This window comes from Emiliania huxleyi, assembly GCF_000372725.1.
Source record: "Emiliania huxleyi CCMP1516 unplaced genomic scaffold EMIHUscaffold_65, whole genome shotgun sequence".
Classification (NCBI taxonomy): Eukaryota; Haptophyta; order Isochrysidales; family Noelaerhabdaceae; genus Emiliania; species Emiliania huxleyi.
This window is the reverse complement of record NW_005197128.1, coordinates 464,123-489,495: the sequence shown is the minus strand read 5'-3', so window position 1 is coordinate 489,495 and position 25,373 is coordinate 464,123. Positions and strand designations below refer to the sequence as shown.

General features: G+C 64.5%; 7 protein-coding genes across 7 annotated transcripts; 5 read left to right on the top strand and 2 right to left on the bottom strand.

Moving 5' to 3' along the window:
* Positions 1-354: 354 nt before the first annotated feature.
* Positions 355-1,638, top strand: EMIHUDRAFT_105133 (hypothetical protein; the record flags this gene model as incomplete). The annotated part of the gene is made up of 4 exons (XM_005763076.1): positions 355-749; positions 1,015-1,198; positions 1,266-1,390; positions 1,428-1,638. The coding sequence occupies 4 exons, from the start codon at positions 355-357 to the stop codon at positions 1,636-1,638; spliced, it is 915 nt and encodes a 304-aa protein (XP_005763133.1).
* A 3,778-nt stretch (positions 1,639-5,416) lies between these two features.
* On the bottom strand, positions 5,417-6,459 carry EMIHUDRAFT_358129 (hypothetical protein). Its single transcript, XM_005763075.1, has one exon. It carries the CDS (start codon positions 6,399-6,401, stop codon positions 5,586-5,588), a length of 816 nt encoding a protein of 271 aa, XP_005763132.1. The 5' UTR covers positions 6,402-6,459; the 3' UTR covers positions 5,417-5,585.
* Positions 6,460-7,931: 1,472 nt separating this feature from the next.
* EMIHUDRAFT_358127 (hypothetical protein) lies at positions 7,932-8,716 on the bottom strand (the record flags this gene model as incomplete). Its single annotated transcript, XM_005763074.1, has 3 exons — positions 8,550-8,716; positions 8,397-8,468; positions 7,932-8,267 (listed from the first exon to the last, which is right to left on the bottom strand). Coding segments are annotated over exons 1-3 (236 nt in total), but the record flags the coding sequence as incomplete, so codon positions are not given.
* Positions 8,717-8,946: 230 nt separating this feature from the next.
* EMIHUDRAFT_452632 (hypothetical protein) lies at positions 8,947-11,251 on the top strand (the record flags this gene model as incomplete). The annotated part of the gene is made up of 6 exons (XM_005763073.1): positions 8,947-9,365; positions 10,216-10,336; positions 10,531-10,558; positions 10,627-10,669; positions 10,743-10,809; positions 10,884-11,251. 6 exons carry the CDS (start codon positions 8,947-8,949, stop codon positions 11,046-11,048), a joined length of 843 nt encoding a protein of 280 aa, XP_005763130.1. The 3' UTR covers positions 11,049-11,251.
* Positions 11,252-11,422: 171 nt separating this feature from the next.
* Positions 11,423-14,461, top strand: EMIHUDRAFT_215493 (hypothetical protein; the record flags this gene model as incomplete). The annotated part of the gene is made up of 13 exons (XM_005763072.1): positions 11,423-12,034; positions 12,100-12,222; positions 12,387-12,423; positions 12,512-12,553; positions 12,646-12,674; positions 12,752-12,895; positions 13,053-13,085; positions 13,228-13,432; positions 13,607-13,629; positions 13,704-13,808; positions 13,987-14,043; positions 14,113-14,180; positions 14,311-14,461. The coding sequence occupies 13 exons, from the start codon at positions 11,423-11,425 to the stop codon at positions 14,459-14,461; spliced, it is 1,629 nt and encodes a 542-aa protein (XP_005763129.1).
* A 2,007-nt stretch (positions 14,462-16,468) lies between these two features.
* EMIHUDRAFT_60810 (hypothetical protein) lies at positions 16,469-16,657 on the top strand (the record flags this gene model as incomplete). The annotated part of the gene is made up of 1 exon (XM_005763071.1): positions 16,469-16,657. A coding segment is annotated over one exon (189 nt), but the record flags the coding sequence as incomplete, so codon positions are not given.
* Positions 16,658-23,048: 6,391 nt separating this feature from the next.
* Positions 23,049-24,708, top strand: EMIHUDRAFT_67594 (hypothetical protein; the record flags this gene model as incomplete). Its single annotated transcript, XM_005763070.1, has 5 exons — positions 23,049-23,173; positions 23,376-23,627; positions 23,959-24,011; positions 24,200-24,385; positions 24,446-24,708. The coding sequence occupies 5 exons, from the start codon at positions 23,049-23,051 to the stop codon at positions 24,706-24,708; spliced, it is 879 nt and encodes a 292-aa protein (XP_005763127.1).
* Positions 24,709-25,373: the final 665 nt, after the last annotated feature.

The following is a 25,373-nucleotide window of genomic DNA, read 5'->3' as shown; positions in this document are numbered from 1 at the left end:
GATCCACCCCAACAGCGCACTTGGTGGCGCGCAAGGTGAAGCCGGCACTGGCAAGTCTGTCGAGGACTTGCCCCAGGTGCACGAGGTGCTCCTCTCACGTCCTTGAGCAGATCAAGACGTCGTCTATCTATGTACACTATGTCTATGACGAAGCACCTCCTCCATGCATGATCGCTTGGAAGCAGGCGCTTGCCCCATGCATCCCCATCGCCATGCACTTGAAGTAGCGCCCCCCGGGCAGGTTGAGGCTCATGATCTTCGACGCTCGTGGAGTGATTGTCTTTCGCACCGACCGACCTTCACAGCTCGATTCCGTGAAGAGTTGAAGTTTTCCCGGGGCCCCTTGAGCCCGCTATGGTCGCCTCGCGCGCCCCAACCGCCCGCCGGGTGGTGGTCGGGACCGTGATGTGTGCGGTGATCGGCCTTCAGCTCTACCGCCAGGGATCGGGCACGACTCGCCTGTACCAGGGCATCAGCAGCGTGTCTGTGGACTCCGGAGCCGGCTTGCCACCAGAGGAGACAGAGGCGGTGGGGCTCGCCACGGCAGCATCAGCGCCGGCCGCGTTGCCGCCGCCGAAGCCAGCGGCCGCCGCCAAGGACATCGTCAGCAGAGGCGCTGCTGCGAAATTGACAGCGTCTCCCCCAACGCCGGCTCATGCAGTGCCGATGGCATCGCCGCCGCCGCCGTGCCTCTCTCGATCGTGCACAAAGAGGCTCAGCGCGCTCGAGCCTGCGTGGGTGGATCTGAGGTTCCAGCCGCGCATCGACTGGGCGGCGGGCGGCGTGCGCGGAGATTGCGTCGTTGGCGAATACGAGTACACTGCGACGCAGATGGGAAACTCTCACGCCGCCCACTGACAGCCCACTGCTCGCTCGCTCACCACGCGGTGAAATCGGTGACGACGCTCGGTCACGCCTGGAACGAGTCCCCTGCTCATGGTCGTACCCCAAGCGTCTGAGAGCAAGCCCCGGGTCGCGTGCGCCTCCCGTACCTTAGCTCGTCGCCCGCCATAGGTACATTATGCCCGCCTATTGCAATCCTCCTGGGCAGCCCTCGGTAGTGAACCGGCACGCCAAATGGCCATCGCTTGAACGGATCGAGGCAGCAGACGTGCACGTGCACGCGCTGCCAAAGGCGGCCCTCGGCGACATTGTCAAGCGGCTTCCTAACCGCACCTTTATGCTCATGGGCGACTCGGTGCCCTTCCGGGAGCAACCACGGCCGCCACACGCTCTCTTTGACCTCAGGACGCCCCTCTGCGCAGGTGATGGAACAGTTCTACAACGCTGTTCAGTGCTTTTTGCGGCGCGAGGCGCTTGAGGAGCCTCCCGACGCCGACTTCCGCGCATTCATCAAGAGGAACGCGGGTTGCGGGGCGAGCGAGTCTTCGTGGAGTCCGCGTCGAGGCTTAAGTTGACCCTTGTAGGAACGAGCCGCTCTGGAAGATGGGCAAGCGCAAGATGCCTCCCAAGCTGCCCCAGCAGACCAAGAATGGCATGCGCATGCTTTTCGCGCGAGCGGTCGGTTATGAGCCTGAAGACTTGACGGCGGCGATGGCGACGGCCAATGCGCTAGCAGCCTGTCGCGACTTGGCAACTCGCTCAATCTCTCTCTCCAACACGGGGCCTCCTCACTAGGTGCTCATAATTAACTGGGGTCTACACTACGGAGACATGAACAAGTACCGGCGCGATTTGGAGGCAGCGTTTGCGCAGCTGGACGCACATGCGGCCAAGGTGGCGAGTTCGGACCTCGCCCGTGAGGCGGCGCCCGTGCGCACCTGCTTGCGACGAATAGGCGGGGAATGCTGTGCTGTTCCGCGAGACTGGCGCACAGCACTTCAAGGTCAACGAAGACGAGGGCAGCATTGGTCTAGAGGGCTGCTTTTAGCGCCAGATACCCCTCTGTAGGCCTTTGATAGACGCGGCTACACGCACGGCGAATGGGAGAACCGCGACAAGTCTACCGACAAGTTCTGCTCATGCTCGCCAATCGAGGTGGGAGATGGTGTCGGCCGAGTGCGTGACTGCTCTCCACTAAGAGTTATGGCTTTCTCTCCAGGATTTTGGCGTCAATCGTCAGAATGGCGTCTTGCAGGAGGCGAGCACAAGTCAGCTCGCATGCAACTCGAGTGCCTTGGACACACACTCAATCGCCGAGGACTCTGACGCAGGTGCTTGGCACGGGTCGCTACCCCCACGTTCATCTGCTGCCCTTCTACGATCTGACACGGCCGCGCTGGCGCTGGCATTTTGGGAACTGTACGCACCGTCCCAACGGGTGGAACTACGACACTTGTTGCGATTGCACCCACTTTTGCTTCTCGCCCGGAATGTGGCGCGCGCACATGCACGACCTCGTACAGGGACTAAACTGAGCTTTGTGCCAAATCGATCCATCGTCGCGTCCCTTTACTTATACTAATGTAGTATAGTGTAGAGCAGAGCCGTGTATGTGCTGTCTGGGTACACCTCTGGTGGTCGGTGCATCAGCGTCCCGTCCAGAGCTCCAGACGAACCGGGGGGGCACGGGGCCATGGCGCATGGGCCATGGCGGCGGAGCGCGGCCACGGGCCAGCCCCGCCAGCCCGCAGCCGCAGCTGCTCCCGATCCCGACGCTCCCGAAGTGCTTCGACCGTGGTGGTGGCCTGGCAACTCGTCACGCCAGCACGTCACCAGAGCATGCACGCCGAGCGCGGCGGCTCTTTAGACAGCACGTCGCTTACACCTTGGTGTACCACAACGATGGGAAGATGTTTGTCGACGTGGAACGTGTTCCGCCCGCCCCCGGCGGCGGGGCTGGGAGCGACACCGCTGGCGCAGCCGCCGCGCCATCGACAAGTCGCATGAGCTCGGCGCGGACCTCGGACGTGGCCACCTCGCTCACCTGCAGCAGATGACGGCAGTTTTGCCCCCGACCCAAGCCTGCCCCGGCTACCCTCACTACACGGACTCGCCTGCAAGGCACGCTCGCCGAAGAGCCGCTTCATCTCGGCTCTGATGGCTGGGGCATAGCGCGCAATCGAGAGGTCTTGCACGCAGTCCGCCCTCGGGCGCGCATATCTGTGTGCAAGGTTGGGAAGGTGTTGTGGCATGAGCGGCGGAGAGGGCTCATCACAGGTTTCATGCGCCGAGCGACGGCGGAGAGGTTGAACTCGCGCGCATCACAAGTCAGGCTTTTCCGCCAGTTGTTGATTCCGAACGCCTTCTTGTTGCCACCGCATTCATTCGCTCCGATCGAGGCCGCCTGGGATTCGACAAGACGCTTTGGGTGGTGCTGTCCAGGTTTGCGTATCTTGGACAGCTTTGGGCGCCTCGGCTTTGCCCGTAGAGCAGGCGTCATTTGTATTTTCGCGCTTGAGCAGGCACCTGTGTACCCACAGTGTCCTCTTGGAAGGGGGTCGTGTGCAGAGGGATGAGCTGGCTCGCATTACTCGGCGCTCGAGCGCATCTCAAAGTGAAATAATCGCGCGTGGTCGTCGCTGCGCCGCCCTGATTGGACTCGGCTCGCCGGCCGTTTGCACGAGCACTCATCGTTTGCCCAGCGGGAGTCTGGCAACTCCGCTGAGAAGGCCTTTGTGCGGTGGCACCTAGTTGCACCAGCACGGGTTCCGCCGGGTTGATGTTCTTGGCTCTGCGGTGATGAGGTTGGAAGTGAGGGGCCTCGCTGGTTCCCCATCCGGGTCGATGATGGAGCCATGCGGGCCAACGAGCCCGTGAGGGCCAAGAATGGGGCCAGGGATGACGCTCTGATCCGACGGCCGAGGGCGACGTATGAGGTATTTTCCTTTGGGAATCCTAGCGAAGGAAGCGGTGAATGCACTCGGTGGCATCTTGTGAGTGGGAGCATGGCCCCGTGGGGGCAAGCCAGGCGCACCTGCCGGTCGTGATTGAGCGGCGGCATGCGAGAGGCCGCCCGCCGCAATGGAACCGGTCACGCTCATACTCGAGCATTTCGGAGGTGGTGGGTGGAAGCCGATGTTGTGACCGAGCAGTGACAGTCACTCGCGGCAGCATCACCCCTGGCAACGAAGGAGAAGCTCATCAAGTGGTGCCGCTGCCAACCCCTCAACTCCACGGCGGCGATCCTGCGGCGGTGTCGGGAAGCGACGCCAGCCACTTCGCCACCGTAGGCGGGCGCTCCGTGTCGGGAGCGGGCTTGACGTGTGCCGTCAGAGCGCGCGTCGCCCGCTCCTCGAGTACAAGTGCCTCGTCCAAGTCCCACACGCCGACCTGTACATGCGTGCAAAGGAGTGACCAGTTTAAACGGAGGAAGGCGTGTCGGAGTAGGTGACGATCAACCCATGTGGCTGGAGGGAGACGCGTCTGCACATCGCGATAGCAAGCAAGGTTGATGGCCTGCGGGTGCGGGTGCGGGTGCGGGTGCGGGTGCGGGTGCGGGTGCGGGTGCGGGTCAGGGTGCGGGTGCGGGTGCGGGTCAGGGTGCGGGTCAGGGTGCGGGTCAGGCAGCCTTCAGAACGAGACAAGGAATTGGTGGAAACTATGAGCTTCATTCATTGTATCTCGCGGTGCTAGCGTCTTTCGATGTCTCAGGGCAATATGGCAGCGACTGGGACCAAAATTGTCGTGACGTTCTGCTCAACCATCGAGAACAGATGCACACCGGCCGCCCTGCTTAGCTCTGTCGCTACGCGTGATTTTGCACTGTTCATCCACGGAGAATGCGAGGCGCGCATCTTTTTGGGCCAGTCGTCGAGGTAGATAAAGAACTGAAGGAGGCAAGCGGGGCGTGTGGTGCTACGAGTAGGCACAGCAATGCAGGTGCAAGGAGTGGGTGTGAGGTGTGACGTGTGCATCCGGGCGAGGAGTCGGTGCTTGCGTTAACCTGGTCAAAGCCAATCAGAGAGTGCCATGCGATCCACTGCATGGCGTATGGCGCCTCGAAAAGGAGCGAAGCCATAGCACAGAGCGCCGGCATTTTTCCAAGTACGCACGATTTGTCGCGCGCGAAGGCGAACGCGCACCTCTGGCGCTCTGAAGGGCTCTCGGATGACCAAGTTTGCGGCCGAGTCGGGTTGTGAATTCCTCCAGCCCATCTCTCTCTCTCTCTCTCTCTCTCTCTCTCTCTCTCTCTCTCTCTCTCTCTCTCTCTCTCTCTCTCTCTCTCTCTCTCTCTCTCTCTCTCTCTCTCGCTCGCTCGCTCGCTCGCTCGCTCGCTCTCTCTCTCTCTCTCTCTGCCCTTGCCGCTTGCCCCGCTTGCGGTACATTTCTCTGCCCTTGCACATAGGTGGGTGGACTGGGTCGGTGCACGGTGGTGGTATCTAGTTGTGGTGGTGGTGGTGGTGGGAGGGGGCAGAAAAAAGCGCTTTCCAACCAAGTGCTGACGGCGCTCGGCGGCCTGCGTCGTGCGTGCCATCCTCCCAAGTGCCGACATCGCAGTTCGCACATTCTTTTTTACTCTCCTACAAATTGAAACCCAGGAAGATTCGAGAGCGTCTATTGGGAACTGCAACTGACTAAACAAGGAGGGGTCGTCGGGACGGCGATTTTTGCGACGCGTAGTGGGGAGTCCTAAGTTGCTCAGCGGATGCTGCTGCGCCCAGACCAGTCCGCATGCCCGCGGGTCAACGATCGCCCGCAAAGATGCGCAGCATCTCGAGCGTGTAGAGGAAGAGGTTGACGACGTCGAGGTAGAGCGCGATGGCGGCCGGGACGTAGTCGTCGGGGCCGTGGTGGTGCATCAACATGGACAGGTCGACCAGGATGTAGCCGGTGAAGAGCAGCGCGCCCGCGCCCGAGTAGAGCAGCCGCGCAGTCGGGCCAAAGAATGGGACAAACAGGCCGACGATGATCAACACCATCAGCAGCCCACCCAGCAGGACGCCGTGGTTTGAAAAGTCGTGCTTGTAGAGGAGCATAAAGTTGGTGAGGGCGAGGAACACGACGGCCGCGATCAGCAGCGCCTGCCACACGATCGCACCGAGGCCGGCGGCGTAGGTGGCGGCGCAGACGACTCCCACCGAGTACGACATGCAGAGCGTAAAGCCGCCGAGGAGGAGGAGGTTGTGCGGGTGGCGGTGCTGGTAGCAAGAGAGGGCAACGATGAAGCCGAGCGGAGCAAAGATCGCGGCAAGCGTCACCGCGTGGTTCGTGAGCACAAAGTGGCGCGCGTCCGGGTGGAGCATGATGAAACTTGCAGACGCGGCAATGACGGCTAGCTGGACCGTCAAAATGGCAAACACCTTGCGCATAAACGCCAGTCGGACGGCCGGCGGCAAATTGGCGCAGGGGTTGGGCGCCCACTCCCCGTCCACTGGCGGCTGTGGCCAGCCTGCCTCCGGGTCGGCCTGATAAGCTTGGTAGGGCGTGGCGCCGCCGTATCCCGGCGGGCCACCGGGCGCGTACGGGGGCTTGGGCTGCTGCTGCGGTTGACCAAACATCGCGCTTGTGGAACGAGGAGTAGCGAGCGATCGCCCTTCTCGTCGCCGTCCAGGCTAGAAGCCTGACGCTAAAAAGAATTCTGAGCCCGGACACTAGAGAGAGGGGCGTACCGTCCTCCCATCCCTCCCTTGCGTTGTCTGTTTTCTTTCTTTCTTTTAGAGGGGCTGCACGGTACGCGGGTCCGGCACTGATGCCGTGAACAGCTGAGGCACGAGCGTTTCCTCGCTCGCGCCCTTGGGGGGGGACAGCACCTCCCCGCGCGCGGCCTTGTGCCACGGGCCGCCGACGGGTTTGGGGTCCGATGAACATTGAACATTGACATGGCGTCTCTTCACACTTGATCCGCCTGTCTGTTCACACCTTCTTTCTGCCCACTTCACGATGTGGCAGGGGTTCGTTAGCCCATAAAAGAAGTTTAATAAAATACGCACACAAAAATGTTTTTACACGTCCACGACGCCAGTCCGCTTGTGGCATCACTCCGACACACGATTTTTCACTCCCCACAGCCGCCAACCCAGGATTGGCCGCTCGAACCGAAGACCGCCGCTCGACATATGATCGGCGGCTCACTTCGATGTCAGCCGCTCGACCTATGGTCGGCGGACCTGGGTTCGAATCTGAGGACCTGGGTTCGAATCGCCGTTGGCGGTTCATAGGGTAGATAAAAATCTTCTGGAGCGTTCCCAGACGTTATTCACAGGCGCGTGGGATGTGTCGGGTGTGCATGGACATTCTTGCCCTGAGAACGAGCAGAGGGGAGCTCGCTGGGGCGGTAAAAAGAATTCTCGGTCCCGCCCGTCGAGTCAGCTTGGCGCCACAGAGCGAACAGGTCCTGGACCAAGGGTGGCGGTGGGGACGATGATGATGACGACAGCGGCGGCGGAGGCGGCGGCGGCGGCTCCGGCTCCCACGACGAGCACGAGAACGACCAAGCTGCGACCGGCCTTGACAACGAAAACAACCCGTGGCACGCCAATCCCCTCATACTTCTGAGCCGCCGTTGGGCCAACCCTTCACAAGCGCGCGCATGAAAACAGGCACATCGGCATCGTCCACGGATCGGTTCCGTGCAGCTCGAGCAGCTTCGTCGGGAGCCCGAGCCTCCCGGGCAGCGGTCTTGGCAGCGGTCCTGGCCACGTGGCCGAGAGTCTCGTCGGCGCCTCCTCTTCTGACATACACCTGCTGACGCACTTGCCTCATCGGAGCCCTCCCGGAACCTTGCTTCCCCCAGGCGGCTCCTTCCTGCTGCTCAGCTTGCTGACGCTCGCACTCGTCTTCAAGACTCGATGGGTGAGACAGCGCACTCCCACTCTCATAAGTATATGTATCTAAGGTAACATTCTCTTGATTACCGTTGTGTATCGCAATGTGCTCCTGCAGGACGAGGAGCAGGTCGCCAAGCGTGGCCAGCAGCTCGTCGAGGAGGGCGAGGCGAGGCTCGCAGCGGGCGTGCTCGAGCAGGCGCATGCCGTGCTTCTCAACCCCCCTCCTCCATCAACCAAGCCTCTCACTCTCCGTCTCTCCACCAGACCTCTCGCCGGATCACCGTCGAGGCAGACGCTGCCCGCGCCGGACCACCCGCCATCCGGAGAACCAACTCCGGCGCTGTCGTCGACTTGAGCCAGCTCTCGCCGACGGTGCTGCGCGAGTGGTCGGAGAGGAGGGGACTTCCTGCCTCCTCCCCGTCGGAGGCGCAAGTGGGCCTAGATGGAGATAGGGATCACAGAGCGCAGGACGCAGTTGTCGTTCGTCATGCGCTCAGACCTCAGTGATTCCACCGCGCCCCACCGGTTACCGCACCTCACCGCCGCCCCAGGAGCCCTCCCTCGCCTCGACGTTTCGCGCGCCCTCCTTCAGCTGGGGCGAGATCTAGCCGAGATCGGCATCTAGTCGATGTGAAGCCGAGACGCAGCCGAGGCATAGCCGAGATCGCCCTCGTGCTCTTGTCTCCACACGCCTCTCCGCACGCGTCCCTCCGCCGCCGTGAGCAGGCGCGCCGCGGGCACTAACGACGAGGGCCCCTCCAACGCCGCCACGGTCTCGCTGCTCTCTTGCCACGAGCGGCGAGCGTTTCCCACACCTACCGGTGCCCGCCGCCGGCTCGCGAGGCCGTTCCCCTGAGCCTTCTCGGAGCCTCCCTGCAGGCGAGACACCCCCCTCGATGTCGCGCACCGGCTCGCACTGCTCCGCCGCCGAGGGAATCTCGAGAGAGAGGCCGCAGGCCGCAGCTCCCCGACGAGGGTCCATGTGAAGAATTGACTTTCTTTGGTTAGTGGCGCCAGTCCCGTGCCGAGTGTTTTTTTGCGAATTTAATTCTTTTGTGTACCTGTGCTAGTGCCAGTGCGTGCCCAGTGGAGCAGCGTCCGAAAATTCTAAAAGAAAGAAAGAAAGGAAACGGTCATAAATAAATAAATAAATATAAGGAAACGGTCAACCCAAGGGAGGGATGGGACGACGAAAATTCTTTTGCAAGGGATTTAGAGAAAAAGCGTTCGGCGATCAGCACGCTTGCGGGACAGCAAAAGAGCGCTCCTGGCGTCCATGGGAAAGCGTAAGCTCGACAGCAAGCATCCCATCACCTGCATCGTCAGCGGTCTTTACGCTGGCGGCAAGCTCGCGGTCGCTCGAGCCCTCCTCAAGGAGCTCAGGTCTGCGACAGTGCTGGTCGGCGATCCAGCGGCGAAGCAGGCTCTGTCAACGAAGGAGGTGATCGAGTACAACGGGGAGACGCCGAAGCTGCCGCACGGTCTCGGCAACGTCGTCGTCCTCGCGCACGACCTGGCGCAGCCCTCGCGCATCGCGGCGGCGACGACGAGCGGCGGCCGCGCCGCACCCAAGCTGCTGTGTGTGATCGATGCGAGGAGCTTCCTCGACGAGTGGGAATCGGTTGACGCGCTGCCGGAGAAGGTGCGCGAGGCTGGCAAGAAGGACCTCCGCGCCCACCTCTCGGACAAGAAGCCGTGCGAAATTCTGGCGGAGTGTGTCGAGAGCGCCGATGTGATTGCGCTCAGCCACTCCGAGGCTGCAGACGCGGACGAGCTGGAGATGCTCGAGGCGAGAATAGCCGAAATGAGCCGAGATTGGCCGAGGTTAGTCTGCAGACACGCGCTGGATGCTCGAGGCGATATGCAGCCGAGATGCAGCCGAGATACCGCCGAGAGACAGCCGAGAGACAGCCGAGACGCAGCCGACACGGAGCCGATCTCCCAGCCGAGACGTGTACAGCCGAGACACCTCGCAGCCGAGATCAGCCGAGATTGGCCGAGGTTAGGCGATGCTGCGCGAGCTCAACCCGTGTGCGGCCGTCGTGCGGCGCAGCGGGGCCGGCGGCGGGGGGAGGGCCGCCGAGGGCAGCACCGCCGGAGAGGACGCCGAAGGGCGCCTGCTGCAGGCGCTCGAGCGCGGCGGAGGGGCGGAGGCGACGGCGCACGTGGAGAAGAATGGCTGCTGGCAGGCGGTGGTGGCGGCGCGGAGGGAGGAGGAGGGGGGAGAGGGGGCGGCTGGCGAAGGCGGAGAGGAGGAGGGCGAGGAGGAGAGCGGCGAGGAGGGCAGCAGCGAGGAGGAGGGCGAGGGGGAGGGCGAGGAGGGGGAGGGCGAGGGGGAGGGCAGCGGCGAGGAGGAGGGCAGCGGCGAGGAGGAGGGCAGCGAGGGGGAGGGCAGCGGCGAGGAGGAGGGCAGCGGCGAGTGGGTACCTCCAGCACTGAGCCGCTTCGCCTTCTTCGCTCGCCGGCGCTCCTTCCACCCGAACCCCGAGCCGAGGTGGCCCGAGGTGGCCCGGGAGGACCCGAGAGGAATGCCGCGGGACTGTAGGCCCTTCCACCCCGCCCGGCTGCACGAGCTGCTCATGTGCGGCCGCCTCGACGGCGTGATCCGCTCGCGAGGCTGCGCCTGGGTCGCCGACCGGCAGACCGAGTCGGTCACGTGGAGCCAGGCCGAGATTCCACCGAGATTAGCCGAGGTGCCACCGAGAGTAGCCGACGGCACCGGTCACGTCGAGCCAAGTCGGCGACCTGTAGAGCGCGATAGAGCTGTCGAGTGCAGAGGGCAGTCGAGCTGCAGAGCTCTGCGTCCGGCGGAGGGCAGGGTGCGTGCTGTAGAGCTCACATCCTCTGCACCCTTCCTCAGGTCGGCAACCAGATGGACCTGCTGCCTGGCGAGCCGTGCCCCGCCGCCAGCCCTTGCACCCGCAGCCTCGCCCCCATTCTTGGAGCGTGCCTCCAGGTGAGCCGTGGCTCGCCGCCAAGCAGCTGCCCGTGTCGCAGTGGCGCCGCAGACACGCCGGCGTGGCTGCCTGTCCGCCGAGCCTTGCGTGTTGATTCGCGGCTGTTCTGGTTTAGGCCCGCCGACATGCCGGGCTGGACCCGCGCCGCGCCGCACGGCGATCGGAGGACGGAGGTCGGGATGGTGCCGCGAGTTGGACGCGGACGCCGTGACGGTGCTGAGAACGGCGTCTCTTCACGGCGGGGCGCTGTGAATAGGTCGGGATGGACGCGGACCCCGCGGCGGTGCGCAGGGCGCTCCGCCGCGCGCTAGTGACGAGGGCGGAGCTGGAGCAAGGCGTGTGGGGCAAGCACGAGGGTCGGTATTGGTGGCTGCTGGGCGCAAGTGCGATGGCGAGCGCGAACCCCGCCACGAAGAAGTAGCTTCGGCTGCCTGAAAGGCCGTGCCCGTGGTATCTGGCATCGGAAAAGAAGGTCCGGTCGCTGGCACCGGGCAACGTAGCCAGTCGAGCGGGTCGGATAGTGGCCGACGTGACGCGTCTGGTACAGAGCGAGAGCGCCGCAACGTGCCCAAGCACGCCGCCGAGTCCCGAGAGAGTACAGTGACAGTAGTGGGAGGTTTGTGGCCAACGCATGGGGTCCCGTACCATGCGGAATCGAACCTAACCCAAGCTCAAGTGTGAAAAAAGAAAAAAGCTAATCAATCAGCACAACGCAGCACGCCTCGAGCAAGCACAGCGAGCACAGGAAGGAACGCTGCCGTGCCTTCGACCTTTACTACTGCTACCAAAGCAAGAATGGCAAAGAAGCGCCGCGGTACTGGTGACCAGCAGCTCGCCTCGGCGGAAGAGCACGCCGTCAAGTCCGAGTCGCTGTTCGAGGCAAAGCAGTATGCCGATGCTGCGCTCGAGGCGGAGAAGGCACTGCAGTGCCTGCCGCTCATGGCACGCAGCTCGCTCACGCGCGGCCGTGCGCTACTGTACCCGGCTCTGTCCAAGATGGTGCAGGAGGGCGGGCTGCCACCGGCCGGCTTGCTAGAGGAGGCGGGGCGCCACTTCACTCTCGCGGTGCGGCTGGACCCTGAGTGCGAGGAGGCCAAGGGTGAGGTCGACAGCCTGCAGAAGCTCCTCTCCGACCTCCCGCAGGACCCCGCTCCTGCCAGCGCAGCCGGCAAAGAGCCTTCCGGCGCCGCAGCCGCAGTCGACGTCATCATCGTTGGGGCAGGGGCAGCCGGGGTTGGCTGCGCTCTGATGCTGACAAAGACTTTTGGGCTCGACGCCTCCCGCGTGCTGCTGATCGAGCGCGGCGAGGGAGTCGGCGACACGTTCCGCCGCTGGCCCGCGGAGATGCGGTTCATCTCTCCCTCCTTCAACAACCAGGGCTGGACCAACTCGTTTGACCTCAACTCGGTGGCGCACGGCTCTTCACCCGCATACTCGAAGCTCCCCTAAGCCGTCTTGGAGCTTTCTTGTAGGTGGCGCACGGCTCTTCGCCCGCATACTCGCTGCACGCGCAACACCCAAGCGGCGGACAGTATGCGGATTACCTTGACGCCCTCGCCTCGTCGGCCAAGCTCAACGTGCGCACGCTGACCGAGGTGATCTCTGTCAAAGCGGAGGGCGGCAAGGGCGGGCCTCCCCGCTTCCGCGTCGGCGTGCGCAGCCAGCCCGGCAGCAGCGAGCATGCCGCGCGACGGCCCTCTCGCGTGAGCGGGCCGCGCCCGAGATTCCCCGAAGATCACCCGAGGTTGCTCGAGAATAGGCCGGCGCCCGCGGGCGAGACGCTTACGGCGAGGCACGTCGTTTGGGTGGCGGGCGAGGGACTCAGATGCGAGCAGCCTCTCTTCACACCCGCAGCTGTGAACAGGTACGTCGTTTGGGCGGCAGGCGAGTTCCAGTACCCGCGCGAGGGCGGCGGCGCCATCGCAGGTGCCGAGCTCTGCCTGCGACATGGCTGATGAATCAACCAGAGCGTTTGATCGATCAACCAATCCACCACACGGTGTATTGCACTTGTGCAGGCGCCGAACTCTGCCGGCACAACTCGCGGGTGCGCTCGTTCGCGAGCCCAGATGCTGAAACCCGCTGTGATCTTCCAACTAGCGCACGCAGCACCCATTTGCAGAGGGTCCTTTCAATCTAGAGCAGACGCTCGGCTGCACCCTCCTGTCTCGCAGTCTCGCAGTCATCGCTCTGGTCTCTAGGTTCGCGTCGCTGCCGGGGGACGATTTTGTCGTCATCGGAGGGTACGAGAGCGGGGCTGACGCGGCTGTCAACCTGGCCAAGGCCGGAAAGCAGGCTTGCGCTTCACTCACTAGTGAATGCCGTAAGACTAGTGACTGAACTCCACCGAGAGACGGCAAGCCGCATGAGACGATTGTTGGCCGTTGTCGCCGACGATGTCATTCTTCATCACTGGTTTGGGCAGGCGACCGTGCTCGCCTCCACCGCCACGTGGGACGTCCACTCCGCGGACCCGTCCGTCGAGCTGGCGCCGGAGATAGAGCCGAGATTCAGCCGAGATTCAGCCGAGATCGAGCTGGCGCTGCACGGCTCATTGAGCCCCCGACACGTCCGCGACACGTCCGCGACACGTCCCACAGGCGCCATACACCGCAGAGCGGCTTCGGGCGGTGACCGCGCCAGGCTTCTCGCCTCGCCCAAAGCTGCTCGCGCCGCTCCGTGTGCTGCGCGTGGAGAGGGCGGCGGGCGGAGGCTTCGACGTCGTGGCGAGCTGGAAGGCGGCCGAGAGCATGCCGCCGCCCGGGCCTCTGCGGAAGCCGCTGGGCGCCGACGCCACTGACCGAGGTGATCTAATCACTCGAGATTAGTACCCGAGATTCCACGAGATTTCTCGAGATGCTCTTTTCGGCGCGAGGGAAAGGGGTGGGGGTGGGGGTGGGTGTGGGGGAGGGGGGGGGGGCGAGCTGGTGGGTGGCACACGAGCCCTCTTTGTGAGCCTTCCCGGAGCCCTTGCTCCAGGTGCCGAGGGGAGCGAGGTGGTGGTGCTCGCGACTCAGCCGCCCGTGCTCTGCACCGGCTGTGAACAGCGTCTCTTCACACCTCGAGCTGTGAATAGGTGCACACGGCTCAGCCACCCCTGCTCTGCACCGGCTTCGAGGGCTCCGTCGCCTCGATGGCGCGAAACCTCTTCGCGTTTGCGGACGCGGCGGACGAGGCGAAGGTGGGTAGACGGACAGACACCCACCCGTATCAGATACGGAGGTGGCCCACCTTCGTACGCATCTATACAGAGAGAGGGGGAGGCGAAGAGGCGAGCGAACGGCGAACGCGCGGCGGCGGCGCCAAGTCGTCCCTTGTCCGTGTGTGCGCTACTAGTATGAGCAGCTGGCTATGAGCAGGCGAAGGGGTGCCTCGCCGGCGCGCCGCTGCTGACGGAGGACGACGAGTCGACGAAGGTTGAGCTTTCCTCGTCGGACCATCTCACAGACAGAGACGGTGTGAAGGGACACGCTTCACAATCTCAGGTGGCCGGCGTCTTCCTGGTCGGCCCGGCGGTGCGGCACGGCGAGCACTCCTTCTGCTTCGTCTACAAGTGACGCCACCCTCCCGAGCCACTCCCCCGAGTATCATCACTCCAAGATGCAGATGCCCTCCCCTTCTTCATCCGGGCCCCTACACACGAGTCTCGCTGCCGCCTGATCACTCTCCCTCTCCGCCATCAGGTTCCGGCAGCGCTTCGGCATCGTCGCCAACGCCATCTGCCGCGGCCTCGGCCGCCGCGACACGCAGATGGCGGTCGAGGTTGCGAGGAAGATGAACATGTACCTCGACGACCTGAAGTGCTGCGAGGCCACGTGCGGCGAGGCCTGCTGAGGGGGGCACGCCGCGCTTGTGTGGCGGGGTTTGCCCCCGGCGGCCAGCTTTTGTTTCGGCGGCTTTACGGCTCTAGTTTCTGTGCATGTTAATAACACATCATGTTTCTGTGCACGATCTGCATGAAGCTTGAAGGTTGAAGCAAAAACAAGCATCACACACACACACACACACACACACACACACACACACACACACACACACACACACACACACACACACACACACACACACACACACACACACCACGCGACACACACGCTACACACGTGACACGACGTCACGACACACACACACAAAAAGCCTCTGGGTCTGGCGCAGAGTAATAAAAACCCGCCCCCAGGCCAGAGGCGCGAGGCGGGTCGCGTCTTCTTCGCTCTTTATGCACGTCCCCAAGAGAGGGAACGCCTAGACGGTGACGCGAAAGAGGCCCCACGCGGTGTCGTGCGGACGGCGAGTTTGCTGCGCAGGCGCGGACCAGTCTGCTCTAGCTAGCCCTCACACGCGTTACTGTGCCGGGCCATGGGCGTCCTTGGCGCCTTGAGCGCTGGGGAGGGTAACCGGGGGGACGCGGCCCCGAGTGACGTGGTGCCGTAGCTACCTCACTCGGGTTGTGTGGCAGCCCAGCTGTCTGAGTGTCTTGTGAGTTTGCGTGTCTGACTGTGTGTCGCTCGCTCGCTCCAGCGTGCCGGCCGTCGTCTCCTGTCTAGCATCCCCCCATACCGCGCCGGTGTCCAGTCCGAGCCTGTGGCTGCCATCGTCTCTTTTGTATTTATTTTCTTCTCCGGGTTAACGCTAATATTCTTCTTTCGAAACTTCGCCCTCGACGGGCGCTTTGACCTTTGTGAGCTCTCACCCCCTTCTCACCAACCACGCTCGACCACGCCGCTGTGCCGAGCCCGACGCACAGAGGCGCTCTTTGTCGTCATCACCACTGCCGCCTCGACCGGAGCCGCGCTGACGATATGCCCCAAGAGTGCAAGACCACGCAACACTTGATGGTGCTGGCCCCGATTGGTCCACGCTCTTTGCAAGTACCCCTGCCGGGAATGCACTTCTCGGCGGCGCAAGCTCCGCTGGCTGCACTGCGGATGATGTTCACTATTTATTTGCTCTTGGAGCACTTACTTGGTCTTGGAGGGAGTGCGGTTGGCAACCTACCTCACATCCAGGGCCGGGGAGCTAAGAAGCGCACCCAGCGGGCCGGATGCTCGGGGACGGGCTGCAGGCAAGAGAGCCCTGGCCCCTATAGGGGGGGTGCGCGGTCGCAGGGCCATAACACGTCTCCGAGGGCGCCCCTCGTAAGATTCTCCTTGGTTTCATGTAACGCCCGGAACGATGGCAAGCTCGAGCGGCATCCCAAAGGTGCAGCTGGTTGCGGAGAAGGTGAGGGGCGACGCCGAGTTCTTCTGGTGCACCTCGCTGCCGCCGGGCGAGACCGCCCCCCAGCTTCCGCCCGTCGTCCCCTTTGAGCAATACACGCCCATCGGCGCGACGACGCAGACCGCCTCTGGCACCAACTGGTTCGTCAAGGTCAAAGTGCGCGTCAGGGACGCCAAGGAAGACGAGTTTCTCCAGCTGCGTGTCCACGAGGACTTCCACGGCCGCGTCAAGCTCACCGGCATGCTGATGGGGCGTGATGCGGCCGGTGCGGCCCACGCCTTTGAGGAGGGCTTCTTCAAGGCGCTGCACGAGGACGAGGCGCGTCCGGCGGGCGCCTCCGCGGGCGCTGCCGAGCCGGCAAGGGTGGTTCCTATCGACCACGGGGTGAAGGTCGCGTTTGAGCGCTGCGCGAGCATCCAGCCTGGCGGCGCCCAGGCGCTGAGCGTGCGCGAGATCGGGCGCGTGCTCAAGGAGCTGGGCGTCGCGCCAAACTCGACCACGTGCGCCGCGCTGCTCAAAAGATACGACGCGGACGGCAACCGCACGCTCAACCTCGCCGAGTTCAACGCGATGTACAAGGAGCTTCGCGCGCTGCTCGGCGTGCGCAAGAGCGACACGCAGCACTACGCAAGCGGCCAAATGTACTCGGGCGACTTCCTGGACGGACTCTTCCACGGTAAGGGGTCATTCACCTTCCTCGACGGCTCGATGTACAAGGGAGAGTGGCAAAATGGCCTAAAGCACGGCGAGGGCATGCTCAGGACCAGCGTGGGCGAGGTCTACCAGGGCGAGTGGCATTGCGGCTCGCCAAAGAAGCTCACGAAGATGAGCGACCCACCAGCGATGTTTTGAGATCCTCATAGGACCCTCTGCCGCGGCCTATGTGGTCCGGACACCAGACTGCAGACAACGCGGACCGGGCATATCGGGTGTTGGACGATTCTGGTGCGTCGGACGATGCTTGTACGGCTCCATCTTGAGGGTCTCTCTCTCTCTCGGCGCGTCCGTCTGACGCAGTGACGGAACAGACTCTCTGCGTTGTGGATGAATGGTATACTCTGTGTCTGTCATAATGTACATACAACTTACTAGCAATCTGCGGCTGTCTGGGTGCGAGAGACACATCGATCATCGCACTCTTGTAGCATGCAGCACACAGACTGCATGGATTTGCCTCTGCATAGACGGGCTGATTCTACATTCCGTATTTCTCTGAAAATGCAGAATGCAGATGCAGAATTCAGAATGCAGAACCTAGCCCAAAATGTTTACTCTGTATGTGCAGCATGCAGAATGCAGGATGCAGAAAGCAGAATCGGCCCCAAAATGGATTCTTCTGCATGGTGCAGGATGCAGGATGCAGAATGCAGGATGCAAAATCAGACCCAAAGGGTTTGTCCGTCGGGTGCAGCTCACAGCTTTGAGCCCGATTCCGCATCCTGCATCCGCATCCTGCATTCTGCATCGGGTGCTAAGGCATCCGGCTTTGGGCCCGATTCTGCATTCTGCATTCTGCATGCTTTGGGCCCGATTCTGCATTCTGCATTCTGCATCTGCATCCTGCATCGGGTGCAGTTCACAAGCTTTGGGGCCGATTCTGCATTCTGCATTCTGCATCTGCATCCTGCATCGGGTGCAGTTCACAGCTTTGGGGCTGATTCTGCATTCTGCATTCTGCATCTGCATCCTGCATGATGTCATGTTGGTGCCCGGGCACAAAAGATAGTTACTCTCGAGCGCAGATTACGCATGATCACCTCCTGAGGAGCGCCAACGGCGCGACGCGGCCCGGCGGTCGCACATAGCAGCCCCCGGCAGGGCCTAGGGAACAGCGTGTGAGCTCTGGCGAACTATCATAGCCGCAGACTTGTCCATGCGAAAAAGGAGCGCAGATTAAATCCTGATGTCCGGAACGGACTTATATGTGTTGTACTGTTATGAAAAAAAACACACCAACACAACACGAGAGCTACGATCACCTCCTGAGGAGCGCCAACGGCGCGACGCGGCCCGGCGGTCGCACATAGCAGCCCCCGGCAGGGCCTAGGGAACAGCGTGTGAGCTCTGGCGAACTATCATAGCCGCAGACTTGTCCATGCGAAAAAGGAGCGCAGATTAAACCCTGGTGTCCGGAACGGACTTATATGTGTTGTACTATTATGAATCGTGCTACAAAATGCAGAACATGCTACATGCTGGTGCAGAATGCAGAATCGGCCCCAAAGCTGTGCACTGCGCCCGATGCAGGATGCAGAATGCAGAATGCAGAATGCAGAATCGGCCCCAAAGCTGTGAACTGCACCCGATGCAGGATGCAGATGCAGAATGCAGAATGCAGAAGCGGGCCCAAAGCTGTGAACTGCACCCGATGCAGGATGCAGATGCAGAATGCAGAATGCAGAAGCGGGCCCAAAGCTACAGCTGTGAGAGACGTGCAGGATGCAGGATGCAGAATGCGGAATGCAAAAACTCACCCACAGCCAGGAGAGAGCGGACAGAGTACCGATGCAGGATGCAGGTGCAGAATGCAAAAACTCGCCCAATATAGGTAGGAGAGGCCCAAAAAAGAGTCGTACAGAATGCACAATGCAGGTGCAGAATACAGAATCCCACCCAAGAGTGCACTGTGTGTGCAGAGAGGGTCTGTATGGTGCAGATGCTCTCTATACAGACTGTGTGCTGCATGCTACATGTCTCGATCATCGTCTCTAGGCATGCAGAGCTGTACAGACCTAAGCACGTACAAGCTGGTCGTCTCCGTGATGCGTGAACAATGCGGTCACTCGTATGGTGGTCATCACACAGCGCTCGTCAAGTTGCTCTCTTCGCAGCATGCCCCAACCAAGGATCCGAAGAGGTGCGCGCGGGGCGGCGGCGTGAGCACCCGCGCAGCGGTGCGGCGCACCTCGTCCGCCAGCCGCGCGTACTCCTCGGGGTTGGCGTCGTAAAATTCAATGATGCGCCGAACGGCGGCGAGGGCCTGCGCCTGCGAGACGGAGCGCGGCAGCAGCAGCTGCGGCGGCAGCAGCCGGTCGGGGTTCGCCTTCCCGCGCACCGAGATGGTCGGCACGCCGAGCAGCGACGCCTCTGCCGACACCTGGCCCGCCGACTGCTTGAGGTCGAGGTTCAGCACCCACTTGCAGCCAGAGAGGCGGCGCAGGTAGTCGGCCGTGTTCATCGGACCCGTGAACGACCAAGACTCGGAGTGCACGGCGCTGGCCCTGCTGCCGCCAGCCGGACCGCCTCTCGCCGCGGTCGGCACGGGCGCGTACCCCATCGAGACGAGCTCCGCCGCCGTCGCCTCGGCGTACATCGACCGCTTTTGCATAAAGAAGAGGCGGGGCTTGCCTCCCGGGAGGTCCGCGTACGGGTCAAAGAGGCGAGGCAGGTAGGGCGGAGCGAGGGGGTAGACCCGCGGGTCGGGCGAGTAGAAGTGCGCCACAGCGCATCTGGAGCAGCCGCCCGCGCGGCGCGCCGCCTCCAACGCCGTCTGAGGGTCTGCATAGGGCAGCGGCTCGTCGAGAAAGGTCACGACGCGCCCTGTCGTGCCGTGACCGAGGCTCTCCCTCTTGAGGAGCGGCGGGAAGGCGAGGACCAAGTCGTACCGCCTCGCTAGCTCCGCCACCCCGCCGGGTCTCTCCCAGTCGACCAGAGCCCAATCGACGCCGGCGCTCGCCCAGCCGAGCCTCTCGAGCGAAAAGGCAACCGGCAGGGAGAAGTTTTGAAGCAGTGCATGCACCGACGCGGCACGCGCAATATGCACAGGCGAGCCTGGAGAGAGTCTCGCATACAGCGAGCGGGAGCGGCCTGCAAATTTGCCGCCTCCGAGCCACTCGCGCGAGCTCTTGTCGGCGATGACGATTCGAGGGGAGGAGGTGGGCGAAACAATAGCTTCCGCCACGCTTTGCTGTGCAATAACGTGCCGGCGGCCAGTGTGGCGGGAGGCCGCCATAATCGTGGTGTCATTCTGCCAGCGGGGAAGAAGAGTAAGCGTCTCAGAGGACCGGCCAACGTGGCGCCTGCTGGAAATTAGCCGCGCTCGCTCAGCCGGTGCGGCGTTTGCAGCGATGAAGGCCAGCAAGACGGCTGTTGTACGCCACAGCATGCGAGGAGCGAGGAGCAGACGTTGCAATCGAGGCGTCAGCCTACGAGGCATTGCCTACGCGTTAGCATTGCCCGATTTCTTTTCTTTTTTTTCTTTTTTTCGTGCGCTCTCGCGGCCCGATCGGGGAGGTAGACCAACCTCCCTATGCCCTCCCCCTCGAGCGGCTTTGACCTCGCTGTCGCCTTTGCTGTTGCCGCCGCGGGCGCCGTGGCCGGTGCCGTCGCCGCGCTGCGCCTGCAGCGGCGCGACAACGAGCGGCTCGAGGCGCTGCTCGCGGCTCTGGTGAAGCAGCAGCCGCCGCCGCCGCACGCGCCGGCGACTCCGATGAGCTCGATGCCTCCCTCCTCCGAAGCGTCGCCTCCGCCCACGCCGACTGCCACGCTGAGCGCGTCGCCTCGAGTGAGCGCTGCAGCCACCGCAACGGCCCGCTCGCCCAGCGGGTCGCTGCCCTCGACGCCGCTCGTATCGCGCTCCTTCCAGCGGCCGCTGCCCGACCCGATGGCGGGCGAGGGCGGCGCGGAGGGCGGCGACGGCGGCACGCGCGGCTACTCGATAGTCATGCCGCGCGTACCGTCGCTCAAAAACATGGAGCAGCTCTCGGGGCAAATGAGCCTCGACCCAGTCAGCCTCTGCCTCGCCGCGGGCGGAGGAGAGCTCTGCTCCCAGCTCGGCCTCGGCACAGAGGACGGGTTCGCCAGCGGCACCGCCAACGGCAATAGCAATGGCCACGGCAATGGTAGCGGCGCCAACGCCAACGCTAACGGCTGCGGCAACGGCAGTGGCAACGGCAGTGGCAACGGCAGTGGCAACGGCAGTGGCAACGGCAGTGGCAACGGCAGTGGCAACGGCAGTGGCAACGGCGCCGCCAACGGCGCCGCCAACGGTGCCAGCGCATCCGCCAACGCATATGCCAATGGCTCGGCCGACGGCGTCGGCGCGAGCGGCGCATGCAGCGCGAGCGGCCGGGGCGGCGAGGGCGGCGGCGGCGCGGCGGGCGGGAGTGGGCTGTCGCCTCGCAGCCTCGAGTGGTGGGAGCTGCCTGCCACTGCCGCGAGTGGAGGCGGCGGCGGCGGCGCGGGCGGCGGCGGCGGCGCGGGCGGCGGCGGCGGCGCGGGCGGCGGCGCGCTCGAGTCGCTTCGCGAGCGGTCGCACAGCACAGAGCGCCGCTGGACCGGCTCTGGGGAGGAGGCGGAGGCGGAGGCGGAGGTGGGGGAGAGCTGCTCGGGACTCATCGGCGGCGGCGGCGGCGGCGGCTCTTTGGCCGGGCGGAGGCGGAAGAAGAATGCGGACGGGCCGCCTCCGCCGCCGCCTCCCTACGCGGAAGGGTCCGAGAAGCTTCCTCTCGGGTGGGACCGCGGCCCCGTCTTGGTTGGGCAGTGGGAGGACGGCGCCGTGCGGGGAGGCCGCCGCAAGAGCCGCGACATCGGCGGGGAGCCCGAGCCGCCTCCCTCGCCGTTTGCGAAGTTTGCGGATGCGACGGCCTGCGATCCTAGATGCGGAAGGACGGTCGGACCCGCGCGTCCCGACTAGCGCTCGAGACCACACGTAACGACACGTGTGCCGCTCTCCCGCTAGCTCTCCCGCTGGCTCTCCCGCTGGCTCTCCCGCTGGGTTGCGTATCCGCGCGAGGCTCCGAGTCCACTGCACGGCTGTCCAACGCTGACCTCGGTGTCTTCACGACGTAGGCCCTCGAGCGCGCGTGCCTCCTCACCGCGGACGGCTTCGAACCGCCGCGGCCCGAACTGCTGCCGGGTGAGGTGGGCGGGGGCGGGGCGGCGGAAAGCGGCGGCGGAGGCGGAGGAGGCGGCGGAGGCGGCGGCGGACTCAGTGAGCTGAGTCAGCGCTCGAGAGTCCTCCTCTCCCGCGCCACGCACGGCCCCGCCGCCGCGACCGCCTCCGCCTCCGCTTCCGCTGGGCGCGAGAGTAGCTCGAGCAAGGCGGGCTTGCAGCTGCTCAAGGCGACCGCGGACGAGGTGGAGCTGCAGGCGCCGTCGGACAACTACGTCATGTCGGCGCGCGCGCCCAGATGCGGAAGACAGACCCATATCTCCCCCATATCTCCCCCATATCTCCCCCATATCTCCCCCATATCTCGAGGCCTAGATGCGGGAGACAGACCCGTGTACTCCGACTCGCCCTCGAGAGGGCACGCCTTCTCAGCCGTATTGAACGGCGTTCCGCTGTGTTCGTAGCCCTTGTATTGACGCGATGCTCTCAGTCACACCGCGCGAGACAGGGGGGAGATATGGGGAGAGATGGGGAGATATCTCAGTCACACCGCGCGAGATGTCCTGACGCTGTTTTCATGACGCAGGCCCGCAAGGCGGAGACGCTGGTGCGGCTGATGTGGACCACACCGCCGTCGACTTTCCTGCTCATCAAGAAGCCGAACGCGCCCGAGGTGACATCTCGGCCGCACCTCGGCTGCACCTCGGCTGCACCTCGGCCGCACCTCGGCCGCACCTCGGCCGCACCTCGGCTGCACCTCGGCCGCACCTCGGCCGCACCTCGGCTGCACCTCGGCCGCACCTCGGCCGCACCTCGGCCGCACCTCGGCCGCACCTCGGCTGCACCTCGGCCGCACCTCGGCTGCACCTCGGCCGCACCTCGGCGATCTCCCAGGTGACCTCCGCCCTCGTCTCGCTCGCGGCGACGCTCTGCTCGGGGAGCCTCTACGACGGAGGCCATCGGCCGACGATCGTCGTCGAGCCGCCGGTGTACGCGGACCTGACCACCGCCGCCACCTTCCCTCCACGCTGGCGGACTTCCTAGACCTTTCCTAGACCTTTCCTAGACCTTTCCTAGACCTTTCCTACACCTTCCCTCCCCGCTGGCGGACCCTCGCGACGTGGCGGAGATGAGCCCGAGCCGAGCCGAGATGAGCCGAGATCGCGCGAGATTAGGCGGCCGCAGCTCGTGACGTGGCGGAGGGCCGTCGAGGGCGGGCGCGGCGGCGGCGGCGGCGGCGGTGACAGTGGCGCGCCGCCGGACGCGGCGCTGCTCGACGTCGATTCGCTCGCGGACAGGCGCGGCTCGACGAGCCCTACCGTGAGACACGTCCATGACACGTCCATGACACGTCCATGACATGCCCGAGACATGTCGCGCAGGGTCGACGTTGTCGTCTGCTTGGGCGGTGACGGCACGCTGCTGTGGGCGTCGTCGCTCTTCCCGCGCGCCATGCCGCCCGTCATCTCCTTCTCGATGGGCTCGCTCGGCTTCCTGTAGCCCGCCCCCTGCCCTCCGCCCGACCGCCCGCCTCTCATGCCGCCTCCTCTCATGCCGCCTCCTCTCATGCCGCCTCCTCTCATGCCGCCTCCTCTCATGCCGCCTCCTCTCATGCCGCTTCCTCTCATGCCGCCGCCTCTCATGCCGCCTCCTCTCATGTATGCCGCCTCCTCCCACGCCCGCCCTCCTCCTCCCCAGGACCCCCTTCCCGTACGAGCAGCACGAGGCGCAGCTCCGGCAGCTCATCCGTGGCGGCTGCCACCTGACGCCGCGCGTCCGCCTCTCGTGCCGCATACGGCGGAAGCGCGCCACCGGCGGAGGAGGCGACGGTGGAGGAGGCGGCGGCGGGGTGGGCCGCGCGGGCTTGGGCGGGGCGGCCGAGGACGACGGCGAGGAGTGGCTCGCGCTCAACGAGGTTGTGATCGACCGCGGCGAAGCGACCTTTCTCGGGTACGCGCCTCCCCCCTCGCCGCCTCCGCCCTCGCCTCCTCCGCCCTCGCCGCCTCCGCCGTCGCAGCCGCCCTCCCCACCGCCGCCCTCGCAGCCGCCTTCGCCGCCGCCGCCCTTACACCCGCCGCCGCCGCCGCCGCCCTCGCCGCCCTCGCTTCCGCAGCCCGCCCCGCCGCCGCCCGCGCCGCCGCCGCCAAGATCGCTCGACACGCGCTCGGCGGCCGGCGAGACCCGCCCTCCGACACGCCTCGATCCCTCGCCCAGCCTCGCCCGGCGGGCCGAGCCTGAGCGGAGAGAGTCTCTGGATAGAGTCTCTGCGGCTGATGGGTAGGATGCTCGAGCTCTACGTCGACGAGAGCCACGTGACCACGGCGCAGGCCGACGGTCTCATCATCGCCACGCCCACCGGCTCGGCCAGCTAGATGCGGACTCCGGTACTCCGCATTCCGACTCGCGGAGGACACGGCTTCGGGTGGCTCCAGCGCCACTGCTGCCGCATGCACCGCTTGCGCAGCCCTTGCATTCCCGCGATGCTCCGAACACACCGCCCGATGCCGAAGCCCCGCCCTCAGCTCGCCGTGTGGATGCACCAGGCTCCACCGCCTACTCGCTCGCGGCGGGCGGCCCCCTCGTCGCGCCGTCAAACCCTTCCATCCTGCTGACGCCCATCTGCCCGCACTCCCTCTCCTTCCGGCCGACCGTGCTGCCAGACTCGGTGGTTGTGCGCGTCGAGCTTCCCGAGGGAGCCGCGCGCCTCGGTGCCTTCTCCGCACCGTCGGGCAGAGCTCCATCGAAAGCTTCTCGGAACCTTGCCGTAGGCTCGCGCGTCTCGACGGCGCAAGTCTCATTCGACGGCCGCTGCCCGCAGACCCTCCACCCCGGCGATTGCGTCGTCGTCACAACGTCGCACTGGCCGGTGCCGGGCGTGTGCGCCATCGACCAGCACGCCGATTGGTTCACGTCGGTGCGCGAGAAGCTGCTGTGGAACGTGCGGGAGCTTCAGGAGATGACGGCGCCACCGCACGGCGCTGAGCGGGCCGCCGCTAAGTCGGACCGCCATCGGACCTTCCCCTGCATTTGAGACGCGCATGACCCCCCCCCCCCCACCCCACCCCCGCGCGACTCGTTAGTTTGCGCGTTTATTGGCATGTGTCCTCCTGTGTATATTCGTTGGCGTGTGTCCGTTGTGCATATTCGTGATCGTATATATCGGACACGGAGCCCCCCGAACTGGCGGGGGCTATAAGAGGGCTCCCGCGGCGATCAACACCGCAACTCCTTTTCTAAATTTCACCACTCTTCTTTCGAGACCCTCGAGCTCGGTCTGGATGTCCGCGAGGAGCGATTGCGGCGCGGGCGTGACCTCTGGGTTGCCCATCGCCTCGTTGAGCGCCGCGCGCACTGCGAGGTGGTTGTACACCACCCAAGGTCGCACGGCGACCACGTTTCGGCCGCGCAGCCACTTCATCAAGTTGTCACGGTTGCCGTCGGGGCCGACAAAGGCCACGCGAAAGTCGGTGCCCTTGAGCCACGCCACGCGGTCGCGAAGCGCCTCCCTCGCGCTGTTGGCGAGCGCCTTGGCCGCCGCCTTTGGGCCGTCGTGAGGGAAGTAGATCACGTCGCCTTTGAGCGCGCCGGGGCGCTCGGCACCGTAGTGCGTCGTCACCTTGGCGACCACATGGTAGAGCCGCACATCCGAGACCAGCAAGGCGGCGGCGCCCAGGGCCTTGCCCGCCTGCGCGAAGG